Source organism: Chroicocephalus ridibundus, chromosome 14, assembly GCF_963924245.1.
Source record: "Chroicocephalus ridibundus chromosome 14, bChrRid1.1, whole genome shotgun sequence".
Lineage (NCBI taxonomy): Eukaryota > Metazoa > Chordata > Aves > Charadriiformes > Laridae > Chroicocephalus > Chroicocephalus ridibundus.
Window position 1 is genome coordinate 10,252,755 of NC_086297.1, and position 13,199 is coordinate 10,265,953.

At 46.7% G+C, this 13,199-nt stretch overlaps 2 protein-coding genes across 5 annotated transcripts in view; one reads left to right on the forward strand and one right to left on the reverse strand.

Moving 5' to 3' along the window:
• The window catches only part of OGFOD3 (2-oxoglutarate and iron dependent oxygenase domain containing 3), a 45,036-nt gene extending 41,333 nt beyond the window's left edge, over window positions 1-3,703 (reverse strand). Inside the window, exons 1-2 of one of the 2 annotated variants that reach the window (XM_063352243.1) lie at window positions 3,538-3,703; window positions 2,970-3,187 (exon numbers count right to left, since the gene is read on the reverse strand). In XM_063352243.1, coding sequence (XP_063208313.1) covers window positions 2,970-3,187; window positions 3,538-3,626 — 307 coding nt within the window. In that variant the 5' untranslated portion in view covers window positions 3,627-3,703. Of the gene's footprint in view, window positions 1-2,969; window positions 3,502-3,537 lie in introns of those variants that run through there. The other variant, XM_063352242.1, reaches the window with a different exon arrangement.
• A 129-nt stretch (window positions 3,704-3,832) lies between these two features.
• HEXD (hexosaminidase D) lies at window positions 3,833-13,132 on the forward strand. 3 transcript variants are annotated; one of them, XM_063352235.1, is made up of 12 exons: window positions 3,833-4,051; window positions 4,155-4,264; window positions 4,338-4,425; window positions 4,836-5,000; window positions 6,133-6,316; window positions 7,645-7,716; window positions 8,489-8,684; window positions 9,358-9,440; window positions 10,066-10,144; window positions 10,222-10,323; window positions 10,880-10,969; window positions 11,745-13,131. In XM_063352235.1, exons 1-12 carry the CDS (start codon window positions 3,878-3,880, stop codon window positions 11,911-11,913), a joined length of 1,512 nt encoding a protein of 503 aa, XP_063208305.1. In that variant the 5' UTR covers window positions 3,833-3,877; the 3' UTR covers window positions 11,914-13,131. The 3 variants fall into 3 exon arrangements, with proteins under 3 accessions (XP_063208305.1, XP_063208306.1, XP_063208307.1); XM_063352236.1 differs by lacking the exon at window positions 10,880-10,969 and having other exon boundaries at window positions 11,745-13,132; XM_063352237.1 differs by lacking the exons at window positions 4,155-4,264; window positions 4,338-4,425 and having other exon boundaries at window positions 11,745-13,132.
• Window positions 13,133-13,199: the final 67 nt, after the last annotated feature.

A 13,199-nucleotide genomic window follows, 5' to 3' on the forward strand; every position in this document is an offset into this window, starting at 1 on the left:
CATAAGAGACTGGGCAGGAGTTTCATCAGACACACCAGTAGCCACAGTAGTTGTAAAGTAGTTAACCATGTCTCCAGACAGTAGAAATAGTCAAGATCTGGCCACAGAGTTCAGAACACAGATGAGACTGTGCTCACAGAACACCCTATCTTCTGCAAATATAACAAGTGCTTGGCCTCCGAAAAATAACACATTTTATTTCTGTGTGAAGCATGTTTACTGGCAGGCAGTGCTATGGAAATAAAACCACTGCTCTGACACCAACTATCCTATCATTTGAAGCAAACTAGAAGCTCGGTTGCACTAATTCAGTTGGAAGCAAGGACAGGTGCATAAATAAAAAGCTCATCTTAGCTGTGGAAACTTTACAGCTGAACATCAGACACCTAGTGATGACAGGAATGTGCCTCCTTCGGACACAGAGCCAGCACCTGCGGATGTCAAGCCAGAGTAAAGACAGAAGACGAAGAGCTATTGAGTGACAGAAAGCTATTTCAAACAAAGTGACTAAAGCTTCGGTGCTCAATCAGGTTTGGCAGAGAACCCTAATCCACATTTACTGTCTCACTAAGCTATGGGTAACACCCGCATGGAGCGAGGAGCTCAGCTTTGAGGGGCGAGCAAGGCTCAGCAGCTCACCACCACCCTCTTGCGGGCACCGAGCTGGAGACAAGAGGTAAAAAACCAAGAGCGAAGTTCAGTATCACAGCACGGTTTCAATTAACCTTTTAAAACAGATGTTCACACATTTCTCATACCACTGATCTCCTTCTGAAAGCATAGCATAGGGAAACACATGTGAAAACATCTGCTAAAAACCAAAATCAATGGCATAAGTTAAGAAACAGGAGCAAGCAAACATCCGATTAGAACAGCAGAACACAAACTCACAGAACATGACTCCCCTTTGCTCCTCCTGGGTTGATGCCAGCTGTGCCAACCATCCTCATATAAAGCCGAGAGAGGTCATACTTCACCCTGCAGTTCGCATTTGCAGAGCTTGCTCCCCACAGCATCACGAGATTAGAGAACACATTCATTCCTCTTCACAGGCACTTCCTTGAAGTTCCTGCCTTCCTTATGACGGAAAGAATAACTGATGGAATTGCCCAGACCACAAGTCCACAGCTCAGAAAATTCCTCTTGCAAACCAGGGAAGGGAAAAATAAGGTTCTGTTGGTTTGGGGGATTTCTTTTGAAAAGCAAAAGCTCTAGTAGCAGAATGCAGTTTTAGCCTTAGTTTTAGCCTTAGCCACAACTACCAAATCTAGGGCAACACTGGCTGCGCAGTTTTCTCTGGCCTTGGCACTATGCAAATAAAGGTAGAAGCAGTTTCTCCTTATAGTAACTATGAAAAGTTAGAGCACGTGCTTTTATGCGTTCAGTCAAAAAACCCTACTGAGGAAGATTTCTTGCTGGTAGCTTCCTGACAGCATTTTCTCGTCCTCAATAACACTTGGGATGCATCTTCTAAAAAGGATACTTCAGTAGCAGCACTGGGGAACAGCTGTCTGACCACACACCTTTTGACCAACAGAACCAGGACCAGCCACCTGAACAGGACAGGGGAAATTACCTCCACATCTTTATGGCACCACACCCAGGCTGCAGTTTGATGAACACTTTCTACCAAAATTGGCACTGGAAGAAAGTTAGAAATCATAAAGTCATAGAACAGCCCAGGTTGGAAGGGACCTCGAAAGATCATCTGATTCAGCCTCTTACAGGGCTTGGATGAGATTATTAGCACCATGTTCAATCACATCTTGAAAGTCTCCAGTCATAGGGACGCTACCACATCCCCAGGGAGGTTGTTCTCTCTGTAAAAAAATTTTATCTTCTATCAAGATGAACCTTGCCCAGTGCAACTTGTACCCACTGCCCCATCTTTCTCCATGTGGCTCCTTGTGAAGGAGCCTCTTTGTGGCTGCCCTTTAAGTACTGGAATACTGTGATGTGGTCCCCTCTGAGCCCTCTCTTCTCCAGGAGAAAGGGACCAGACTCCTCCAGTCTTTCCTCACAGGGCAGGTTCTCCAGCCCCTTGACCATCTTTGTTCTTCCTCAGCTCCAAGCAGCTTCTTCCAGCCTCCAGCTTTGTGTCAGCAAGTGTTTTGTCAGCCACATAATGAACAACATAAGACAACTGATTTGGCTAAAAGCTAACTCAGAAATATTTTTTTTTGATACAATAGCTTATCAGCCAACACACAGCTAGACATACAGGTATGCTGACAAAAAGCAAGAGCAGAGGTGCTTTCTGGCAGCAGTACCACCTCAAAATGCTCATCAAGATACACTTTGCAAACCTGAAAGAGGACAGCAGCATAGTTCAGCCATGCAAACTGCAAGTTAGTCTCACTACTCTTCACCACTCTTTCTCTAGAGGATCCAACATCAACACTCCAAAGAAATAAGTGCCAGGTGAAACAAATACCAATTTGGCAGAAAACAGGCTCAGCTGAAAGACATAAAGACAGAGAAGTACTCTGCAGCAGAATCAAAAGCTGCCAGCATACACCCACCCTCAAAACAAGCATATCAGAATCTGGTATTTGTGCCATTACCGTATGCTAGCAGTACAGACAATATCCTAAATCAGTTCTGTTCCACACCCTGCATGGTGTTTACCAGTAACAAACTCACCCACAAGCCTATCACAGGAATCAACAGAATATGAGAAGACACTAGAAACAGGTTTAGCAAAAGGTTTATTTCATACAGCCTAGGCAAAGCAGCTTCAGAAGAAGATTATGTAGGAATGACAGAAAAACCTCTCAGATGCAACAACTGCTGGGCTGGCCCAAGAGGCATGAATATTTGGGGATTTAAACAATGCACCCAGGGACCAGGTGTTAGAAACACAGGAGTTTTGCAATACAAATGTGGTTTAACAGACTCAGACAGCAGTCAGCCCGCTATGGTCCCCTGAAGACTACTTCACCCCACTTCAGGCAATCCTACCCAAATACCTTCAAATCTTTTGTGGCTGTCATAGTCCTCAGAGCAGGGGACCTCAATGAACTTGTCCTGCAGGCTGTCCCTGTGATGAGCCAGCACCTCCGTGACCCCATCCTCAGTGCTCAGGTAGCTCCAGCTCAGGAGGCCACCGACAGCAGCAGAGGAGAGGAGCAACGCTGCCTTCAGCCACCTCCACCACGACTCTTGCTGGCCTTTGCTCTTCTTGGCACTAGGGAGGGAGCAGAGCGACAGCCCCAGGTAAGCAAACGACTTCACCACCCCCCAGCCACCGAGGAGCGGCTTCACCCCACCTGATACCAGGGGGACCCGGTCATGGGCCAGCACCCGTACAACTGACCGCTCCTTTTGAATATACACGCACGTATTTACAAATACACGCAACATTTGTTCCTCTTTCACGCCCGGGCGTTACAGGCCGCCTTCCCACAGGAGCTCCCGCAGGCCGCTCTCTCAGCCCGCCGGGCCCGGGCACAGCCACCCCCAGGGACAGCGGCCACCACTGCCGGCGGGGGGTGCCTGCTGCCGCCCCCGGCCGCTGCCCCCAGCCCCGGCCGGTACCTGCCGTGGCGGCGGCCCCCGCGGCCCGGCCCCGCCGCCGTCCCGCCGCCCTCGGGGCCGCGCGGCGCCGCCCGCCGCTGTGCAGCCATCGCGCCCGCCGACACGGAGCGATGCGCTCGGCCCGCCTCTCCCGCCTGCCAGGCGAAAGCAGTCGGCGGCCGAGCACAGACGCGTCAGACAAACAGGCAAGGCCAATCCATCACAGCCCCGATGCGGAAGCAGCAGCGGGGCCTCACTGGGACGGAGGGACAACCCTCGGACACAAGAGCCAGTACAGAGGGACGCGGACGAGTGCTTTATACCGGGGTACCGCGGCGGCGGCGGCAGGCCAAAGCAATCGATGCGGACCGGCGGTGCGGCGGCCGGCCTTGGTGGGCGCAGTCGTGAGCAATCGAGGCCAGAGCGACGGCATGCAGCGAACATGGCGGCAGACATGACGACGGGCGGGCCCCGGCGGCGCCTGGTACACCTGGACCTGAAGGGCGCCCCTCCCCGCGCCGCCTACCTGGCGGAGGTGAGGGGGTGTGAGGGGACGTGAGGGAGTGTGAGGGAGCGGCGGGGGCTCTCCGGCCCTCCCCGGTCCGGCCCCACCGCCCGTCTTCCCTCCCGCCCCTCAGGTACTGCCGCTGCTCCGCGCCTTGGGCGCCAGCGGGCTGCTGCTGGAGTACGAGGACACCTTCCCTTACGCGGGGCCGCTGGGGCCGCTGCGGGCCCCGCACGCCTACAGGTACCGGCCGTGGGGGGGCCTGGGGGGATCCGCCGGGCCGGGCCGGGCCCTGAGGTCTCGCTCTTCCCCGCAGCCCCGGGGAGGTGAGGGCGGTGCTGAGCCAGGCCCGGGCGCAGGGGCTGGAGGTGGTGCCGCTGGTGCAGACCTTCGGGCACATGGAGGTGAGCAGCGGCCGGGCAGCAGCGTGCCTTCGACGCCTGGGAGCGCTGGGGGGGTGAGGGGGGGGGATTTGCTGGGAAATTTCTGTCATAACTCCCGGTGCCCCCATTATCCAGCTCCCCACGGTCTGGACAGCAGGATGATACTGCACTGAGTGCTCCGTTTCCCTCACCTCGTGAGGTGCTTCGTGGTCAGAGACCCGTGCGGCGCTGTGAAGCAGCATCTGTGCCCCTCCTAGCCGTACCACCCCCCCACAGCCCCAGCGAGAGGCCTTGTGCAGCCCCCCGTGCTCACACACAGACAACAGCCAGGTTTTGGCAGAACAACTCTTGGCAGAGCCCTGGTGACACAAGAGGACACTGCTGTCGCCTTCAGTTTGCGGTTGTTCCCCGAGCTCTCCTTTCTCTTGCAGTTCGTGCTGAAGCACAAAGAGTTCGCTCATCTCCGGGAGGTGAAGGTGTTTCCCAATGCCCTCAACCCGCACAAGGAGGAGTCGTTGGCCCTGGTCAAAGCCATGATTGACCAAGTCATGGCACTGCACAAAGACTTGAAATGGTTTCACATCGGATGTGATGAGGTGGGACTTCTCTTGAGCCAGGAGTTTTTTTCTGTTGAGGAATGATGGTAAGGGCCGAGGCATCTGCATTTCAGTGGTATCCAGGCCATGCTTGGTAGGATTTGAGGGACAGAAAACACCAACGCAAGCCAGTGTAGAAAAGTCTTTTTGACAATAAATTATTCTAGTAGCACAGAATGTCATTTCTGTTGATGTGAGTGTAATATTGAAAGTATTGAAAGCAGTTTCTTAATGCTAACTCAGCATTTGGGTTTAGGTCAAATGAGTGTTTAAAGTGAGATATCAATTGGAGGCATTCATTAAGAATCATGTGAGTTTGGATGTAAGATGTTGGCTCATTGTTCTGGACAACTTATTCAAAGTAAGCCCTTTTGTGGTGGCAAGTGTTGGGTTTTATCTCTTGGTAGTTCATCTCCTTCAGGAGGAGAACCTTGAGTTTCTATAGCCATCCCTATGTCACGCAGATGCCTAAAATTCTTTGTGATCACCTTAACTGCACAGATATTAGTTTAGTAATTTGTATCCTGTTGTGTGGGAACTGATAGCAAGGTTAGATAGGGATCTGCAAGCTTTTATAAAGCAAAATACTATTTATGTAGACTAAATGTGTCTTAGATAAAACCTGCTCTAAAGCAGCAAAGAGTTCTAAATGCATATCCAGCTTAACAGGCCCAGGTCCACTCTGTATAGGACCAAGTATGCCGAGGCCACTCTTGGACATGCCCCCAAGTCACTTCTATATTCAGGTACAAATGATCTCCTCCAAGTCGGGAACTTCATTTTATGTAATTCAGGACTTTCTGAGTTGCTAGATTTGAACTGAGCAAATCTGGTGAGAGCTATTTCCAAGGACAAACCTTGCAAAGCCAAATACAGCAAGCATTAATTATTAATTGTAGTTTCTGTAGGAAAATTCCCTTACGTGATGCATTTATTCCTGGCCACAGTCTCCTGCAGACTGGTAGAAATGCTTGCAGTGTCTTCAGCACCAAGAGATGCTTTTAAATACGTCCGCTCAGCGTCTCACATCTGTGCAATAGGTTTTGAATATTGTATGATTTCATGATACTGGGTCCAACTCGTTCCCCCTATTCCTAAACAAGAAGTCAGGATTATTTGCTTGACATTTCAGGTCTACTACCTCGGCGAAGGAGAGGAGTCAAAGCAGTGGCTGCAGCAACAAGACAACACTCCGGAGAAGCTGTGCTTATCCCACATAAAAGCAGTTGCAAGTTGTGTGGCCTCATCGTACCCCAGCGTGACGCCCATCGTGTGGGATGATATGCTGAGAGGGATAAGTGAGGAAACACTGGCAGGTGTGTGATCAATGAGGGGGTGAGTCATATTTTGTAGCATACAAAAAAGTTTACACAACCGGTTAAAACACATTTTTTGGCAGCTGAAAATAATGAAAACAACAAATCTGAGAATAGTTGAGATATGATCCATTTGACGTGACAGTAGAGACGTTTAGTCCTTGGCTGTGGCACAGACTTTCTGTATGACTCTGGGCAAGTCTCAACACATACACTTTGGTTTTCCATCTGGTAATACACAGCGACAAACAAAACAGTCATCGTGCAGTGGTTGCCATCAATTCTACTTTCTTTACACATTAAAAAAACCCCAACTATTAGCATTTGTGGTCTCAGTCTAAATTTCTGTGCCTCTCACCACCTTCTAATGTTAGTTCTTGCTCTGTGCAGCATCTGGTTCCAGCTGTGCAGGCTCCCACGGAGAAGCTGTGACCCTGTGAGCATCTTTGACGGTGTATGTGATGATAGGGCACATCATGAGGAGCTCTGATACTGAATTGTGGGGTATCACCAAGACCTTGACGTCACAAGTCTTGTTTGTTGAAAAATATGAAACCACTGCAAAAATTTGACTAAGTCCCAGCACAGAGTTCCAGCATTTTCAGAGCCACCTTATGTGTCTGCTCTAAACTGATGTAGACAAGACCATGAAGAGCTGTGTAGCTCCTCCAGCAGTGACTGACCTATTCGTGGTTTTAATGGTAGGAAATCATGCCAAAAAATGCAGATGGGACACATGCAGTTTCCGCAAGAGCAGCACAGCGTCTAGCTAAGTGCACTCTACTGCCACAGGCAATAACAGACTAAACAAATTAAAATGGGATCCTGTTAAAACTAGTTATAAAGGGAACTGAAACTAAACCTATATCTTTATTTGTACTTCAAAGGCATCTTGAAAAGCTAAGTTCTGTGCAATCACAGCTGAGACAATCTCTAACTTAAAAGCTTGAATATTTTCTTTGAATTTAGCTGAAATCTTGGGCGTACAGTTTGCAGCTCCACCAGTTCAACCCAGCAGGTGTACAGATAGATTCAAGGGACTAAGAATGAGATGGGCTTGGGGTGGGTGGGTTCTCCGATTAAGTGTCGCTGCTGATCCACATTAGTGGTTTCAAGATGTCTAAGGACATCGTGGCCACTGGCATGTGAACACGTGTGTTCAAAGCCCTGGCCAGGCTGAAAATGCCCAGGGGCACTTCATCTGTAAATGAAGAATTCTAGTGACAAGCCATAGTTCTAGTCACGTGCTACTGCACCAATAGTATGTACTTAATTCTGACTTTTAACTGCCTGTTTTCCATTACTTAGAAGAACTCTGTTCCTTTCAGAGTCTGGGGTCCCGCAGCTTGTGCAGCCGATGATCTGGGACTATGCAGCAGACCTGGACGTGGAGGGCAAAGGTTTGTACTTCCCTGCTGAGCTGCTTATAAGAAGCAAAGAGCTCTGGTACCTGTTAAGCGAAATAGCCAAAATAGTATGATTAAAACATACTTAGTTGGACACCAAAAAATTCTATTTTTGGTGAATTGCTTTTTATTGCTTTAGTAGAATAAACATAGTCCTTGTTTGATTTCACAGAACAGTTGCTATTATTTATCTTCTTTTTCTATTTATGCTTCTCCTGTGAAGCACTTGCATTGTCTGCTGCTTAATTCTTTTCAAACGGGCTATGGAATCACTGATGGGAGGCTGAGAGGTTTTTCACAAGCACTGTTACATTAACTCTCCTTGCATTAAAACCAGTGGGAGCAGGTAGCTCCCTGTTGAACAGCTCTGCAAAAGAAGCTTCAAGGCTTCAGACGTTTATAGGATTCAAAGGAAGAACTCCTAAGGGCTCCAGTTGCGCATCTAACATGCATACAAGTTATTTCTTTGTTGAAAGAAGAATCAGTTGTCAGATGTTGTGCATGCTTGTTGCACGCCCACAGTAATTTAGCAATTCAAGGGAATGGAATATAGTAACTGGGCACATGAAAATAGGAGGGCAGCCACCGAGACGGGTTGCTCAGAGAGCATGTCAAATCTCCTCTCCTTGCTGATGCTCAAAACTTGACGAGACAAGGCTCAGCCTGTTGTAACTGGACCCGGGTTCCTGTTAATTGGAGCGTTACAGTCAAGGCTGAAAATGGAGACAAACTTGTCCTGTAAGTGTTCTTTTGTGTCTTATTGCAGTGCATCTCATAGAGAAGTATCGTAGATGTGGCTTCTCCAAGGTGTGGTTTGCTAGTGCTTTTAAAGGAGCTACGGGAGTGAATCAGTCTCTAACGCTTATTGGACACCACTTAAAAAACCATCTTCAGTGGCTGAAGGTGGCAAGCAATAGCCCCGCTGATGTCCTTGAAGGTATCGCCCTGACCGGCTGGCAAAGGTAAGGAACATCTTTTTAAATGGTTCCGAGGATCACGTGGAAGCAAACTTCCACCCCAAAAACTCCCTGAGAGGTACAAGGTGGCTGGGGATTCAGAAGGGAACTTTGCAGCCCTGCAGTCCTCCTTGTCGGCTACTGCTGGGCCTCACGCACTGACTGTGGAGGGCGATTTCAGAGTTCCAGTCGGCTGCCGTGGCGTTAATCAGCCGGAGCAATTGTTTTGGCAGATGCCAACAGCAGCAGATTGGGTTTGAAGGCTTGAATGTACTTTGTGCCACCTTGAGCTGCTTGTAGACAGCGTAGTTAATGGATGGTGTACATCTGAATGTCTAAAGTGAATTCAAATAGAATGATGTTGCATAAGAGAGAAGAACTTGTTAATGTGGTGAAGAAATAAAAGGTTTTTATGCAGCAGTCAGGAGGTCTAAGGGAATACCAGAGAACTGAATTCCAATTTCTGACCCTAATTTGGCTTGTGGAAGTAATTTGCTTTGTATCTGTTCTTATTCCTAAAACAGGAATAGTGTTTCAGAGATAGAAGGTCCCTTCTCTGAGACAGAAACCGATATTTCTAGAAGTCTTTGAATTTTAATGATTGAAGTATTAAAACTTCCCACTTGTTTAGCATGTTCTATCAGTAAAATGTCTAATTAATGAATATGTTCTTATTTAGGTATGATCACTTCTCTGTTTTGTGTGAGCTTCTCCCTGTGGCAATTCCGTCCCTGGCTGTGTGTCTGCAGGCACTGGAGAACGGTACAATGACAACCTTATTCTCTCTCAGCTAATGCCTAGCACAAGAGGGAAGTGACCTTGCCCTAAGGTTGGCACAGGCTTCTTATATTTTGAGGTGGTGTGACTCTCTGATTGTGGTCTGAATTATGAACAATAAATTATGCATCTTTCACGTTTGCGATACAAGATTTAGATCTCATTTACATGTAAACAATTAGTTTTAACTAATCAATTTTCTTATAATTGGTCTAGGTAGCACAGTCTGGTGAAATACTTCCTTTAGTTTCTGGTTTCTTTACAGGCGGTTGCCAATAGAATTTTTATTTTTGTCTTTCTGCGTTTCTTAGTTTCAAAATAAAACCCCCACAACCTACTTGTTCTTAACTACGGCACTAAAAATATTCAGCACGCTGAATGGCAAGCCCGTAGCTAGGAAGTGCTTTCCCTAGCACAAGACAGTTGTGTGAAAGACAACGTACTCCTCCCACTCTCAAGTTTTTTTCCTTGCTCTATTTCCATTTTACCTTTTAAAAAATCTTCATCCAAGGAGAACTACTGAGCCAATGCTGAGTACTCCAGAAAAAAACACTTCAATGAACGTTTTTGGTTATTTAGGTTCCTTTTACTTATTTCCACTGTCTTCTAGGTGGCTATTCTGAAAAGACTAAAGAAAATGTGGAAAAGCTCCTGGGAATGTCCAACCTGGAAACTGAAACTTTCATGAGGTAAAATTCCAGCTGTGGGATTCGGATGCTTCTTGTTGTGTGGTAAGTTCAGACAGTAACGGATCCTCTTTGGACAGCACGAGCCTGGGCACCTTTCCTGGGAGCGATATCCTTACGCTTGTGACGCAAGTTAGTTTCTACCTCAAGTCATCAGTGGATGAACTTCTAGAGAGGAACAGGTGAGAGGCGGCTTACGTTGATTCTGGGGCTGTCTGCAGGGGTGTGGGGGCTCTGTCATCTCCAAATGGGGCATTCGTTCATGGAATTCCCTCAAGGTGATTAGTCACCGAAACATCAAGCTCTGCATTTCAGGCATCGCATCCCGATACACTGGCGCCTCAGCAGAACGTAATGCTTAGATGCAAATGTATAGTGTTTCAGCAAAATGCCTAAACACTATGTGCTGCCTTATTTCAAGAATCAAGTTCCTTGCCGAATTAAATCTTAACTGTTATTTAAAGTTAAAATGATTTTTTTTTAAAAGGCGCAGTTACAAAAAAAGGAGCTTGAAATGAAATTTACATTGCAACAGGTGATCAGCTATTCTCATCTGCCAGGGACAGCCTTTTACAAGCTAGTTCCAAAGATATGTTCAATTTAGAAGAGTTAAATTTACTTTTTCCTTAAGCATCGTCTCTGGGCAGTTCAGCTAACGCCCTATCGCCGCCCTGTCAGCTTACAAACACGTATTTCACTGCTGTTTCACGCAGTGCTCGTACTAACACCCGTTTTCAGATACGTCACAGGCTGGTTCAGCCCCTACCACAGAAAAAGGAAGATTATTCATCCTATAATAATGCACCACTTCCAGCCGGATGCAGTAAGGTAACACCACTTATTTTGCATTATAGAGGAAATACAGTCTGTCGTGTTTTGGGTGCTCAAGTACATATAGTTTTGAGTCCTTGCCTCTTTCTATAATTAATTCTGAAGCAATACAAACTATTTGTAATGTGGTTTTAAACAGAAGAACGTGTTTATCTTTGCCTTCTGTTGAGCAAGTTCTTTGAGTACAAGGACAAAATTGGTCTCGGAAAAGCTCTCCCTTGTACACGGCATCACTCCAATACAGAGCTGCTGCCTCTGCAGAGGCGTTGGCCTCACGTAGGAGCTGCCCGTGGGCCAGGCAGGGCTTGGAATAAAACCTGTCCCCTTTCCCCTGCTCCCTTGATCTCTTTATGCTTTTCAGATTCATGCTAATTCACAATAAATGGCCAATTTATACATTTTTTTTGCTGTGATAAGGTGAATATCCAACTGCATCCACTCTTCCTGATTAAAAACCAGAATTAAATTCCCAACAAGTCTCACCGTGGGTTTCAGTTACACTTAAAATGTTTATAGTGGTTTTTTGAGCTCACATTTCAGTACTTTAAAAGTCAATGCACAAGAAAAGTGCCAAGATTCATGGTACTTAAACACAAACAGCATCAACCTTTTGCCATCTGCACAAAACCAAGTCCTTTGAGCTTTTGTAATAGATGCTTCTTTTCCTGTAAAGACATTTTAAGGCCCGTACTCACTTTAAAAAGCGCAGTAAGGTGTCCTCCCTCGAGGCAGAGCAGAGCTGCAGATGTGATTGTTTCTTCCTTCTGCGCAGTCTCCTCTCCAAGTGGAACGCCGTGGTGCAAGACCTCCAGGCAGCCATGCAGCAAGTTTTCCACGACTGCACTGTGGAGGAGTGGATGGAGGAGAACGTCCACCCCAGCCTCCAGAAGCTGCAGCAAGTGGTGGATGATTTAGATAAAGCAATAAAAGCACAAAATTAGGGGCGTTTCAACTCCTCTGTCTTATTCCGTGGGAAAACGTGGCTACCGGAAATCTGCAACTAGGCATGTAGCAAGAGTTTGTCATCTTGAGAGTTGAATCAAGAACTGTGATTAAAGAAAAGTGACCTGAAGGCATAAAGGAATTTATTAGCGTAGTAGGCTTCAACTCTGTTTTAATTTTCCTGTCTTAACACGTTGCTGAGCCTTAAATCACCTGCCCTGTAAGTCAGATTTACTCCTTGTGCATAACAGCACAGGAGTGAGTCAGAACTCAGCTGTATTACAAGGCAGGAGAAAAAAAGTTTCTTCCAAATCAAGTGTTTGTAGTAATAGACTTTCTTAAATTATGGTGACCTGGAGAAGTTCCACAAGTTCTACTCTAGTCAGTAGCCAGCGTGTCCTCCCTTTGCAATTTTGAAATGCATAAAGCCATTGGGCCTAAATCACGCTTTGATTAGCTTCCGATCAGGAAATCACCATCCGGCTTTTGGCCGAAGTCGGAGCAAGGACCTGCTGCCTGGATGCTCCCTGGGGTGCAGCAGACTCTGACAGTGACAGCACAGCGCGAGGGAGCTCCAGAAAAGGGGCTTGTTACCAACAGTGAAGGGGAGACCTGGACTTTGAGGGAAAACTGCCTCAGCACATGGGGCTGCTCGGCCGTTCCCCAAAGCACCACCCAAGCCAAGCCCAGTTTCACGCCCACAGAGAAGCCCCATCCCAGTCACTTCATGGCATCTACTTTGCTCTGCAAACCCTGCCTGAGACCACAGGTCTGTCCACATCTGAAGCACGACTGAAGTCTACTGAATATGAGGAAAAAGTGATGGTTTATTCTGCTTTAATGATGAACTTTTAATAGTGCATAGCAATATATTTTGTGGACTTAACTGGAGCGTTAAGATAATCACAATGGAAAATCATTCCAGGCTGGTGAAGTACACTACTTTGCCATGACTAATAAAAACGTTCTTTACTTGTTTGCTTCATTTATTGCTTTCTTAAAAGCCTTATTTCGGAAGCACAAGTACCAATATTTTCTTGGAACAATCTATTATAAAGAGAACAGGTGTAAATACAGAAAGTACAAGTAGTGCAGCATAAGACAAATTTTAACTTGTTTAATGAGAGCTACAGGAGTTAGGTCCACATGCAAGTTTTTATCTAAAAAAGAATCAATTGCTATGTACACTTTAGTGACAAAATTCACATACCTTGAACTAAACAGGATCTTAATTTATTTTACTTTAATAAATCCTTTGATACTCAAAATGTTGTGGTAACTTTGG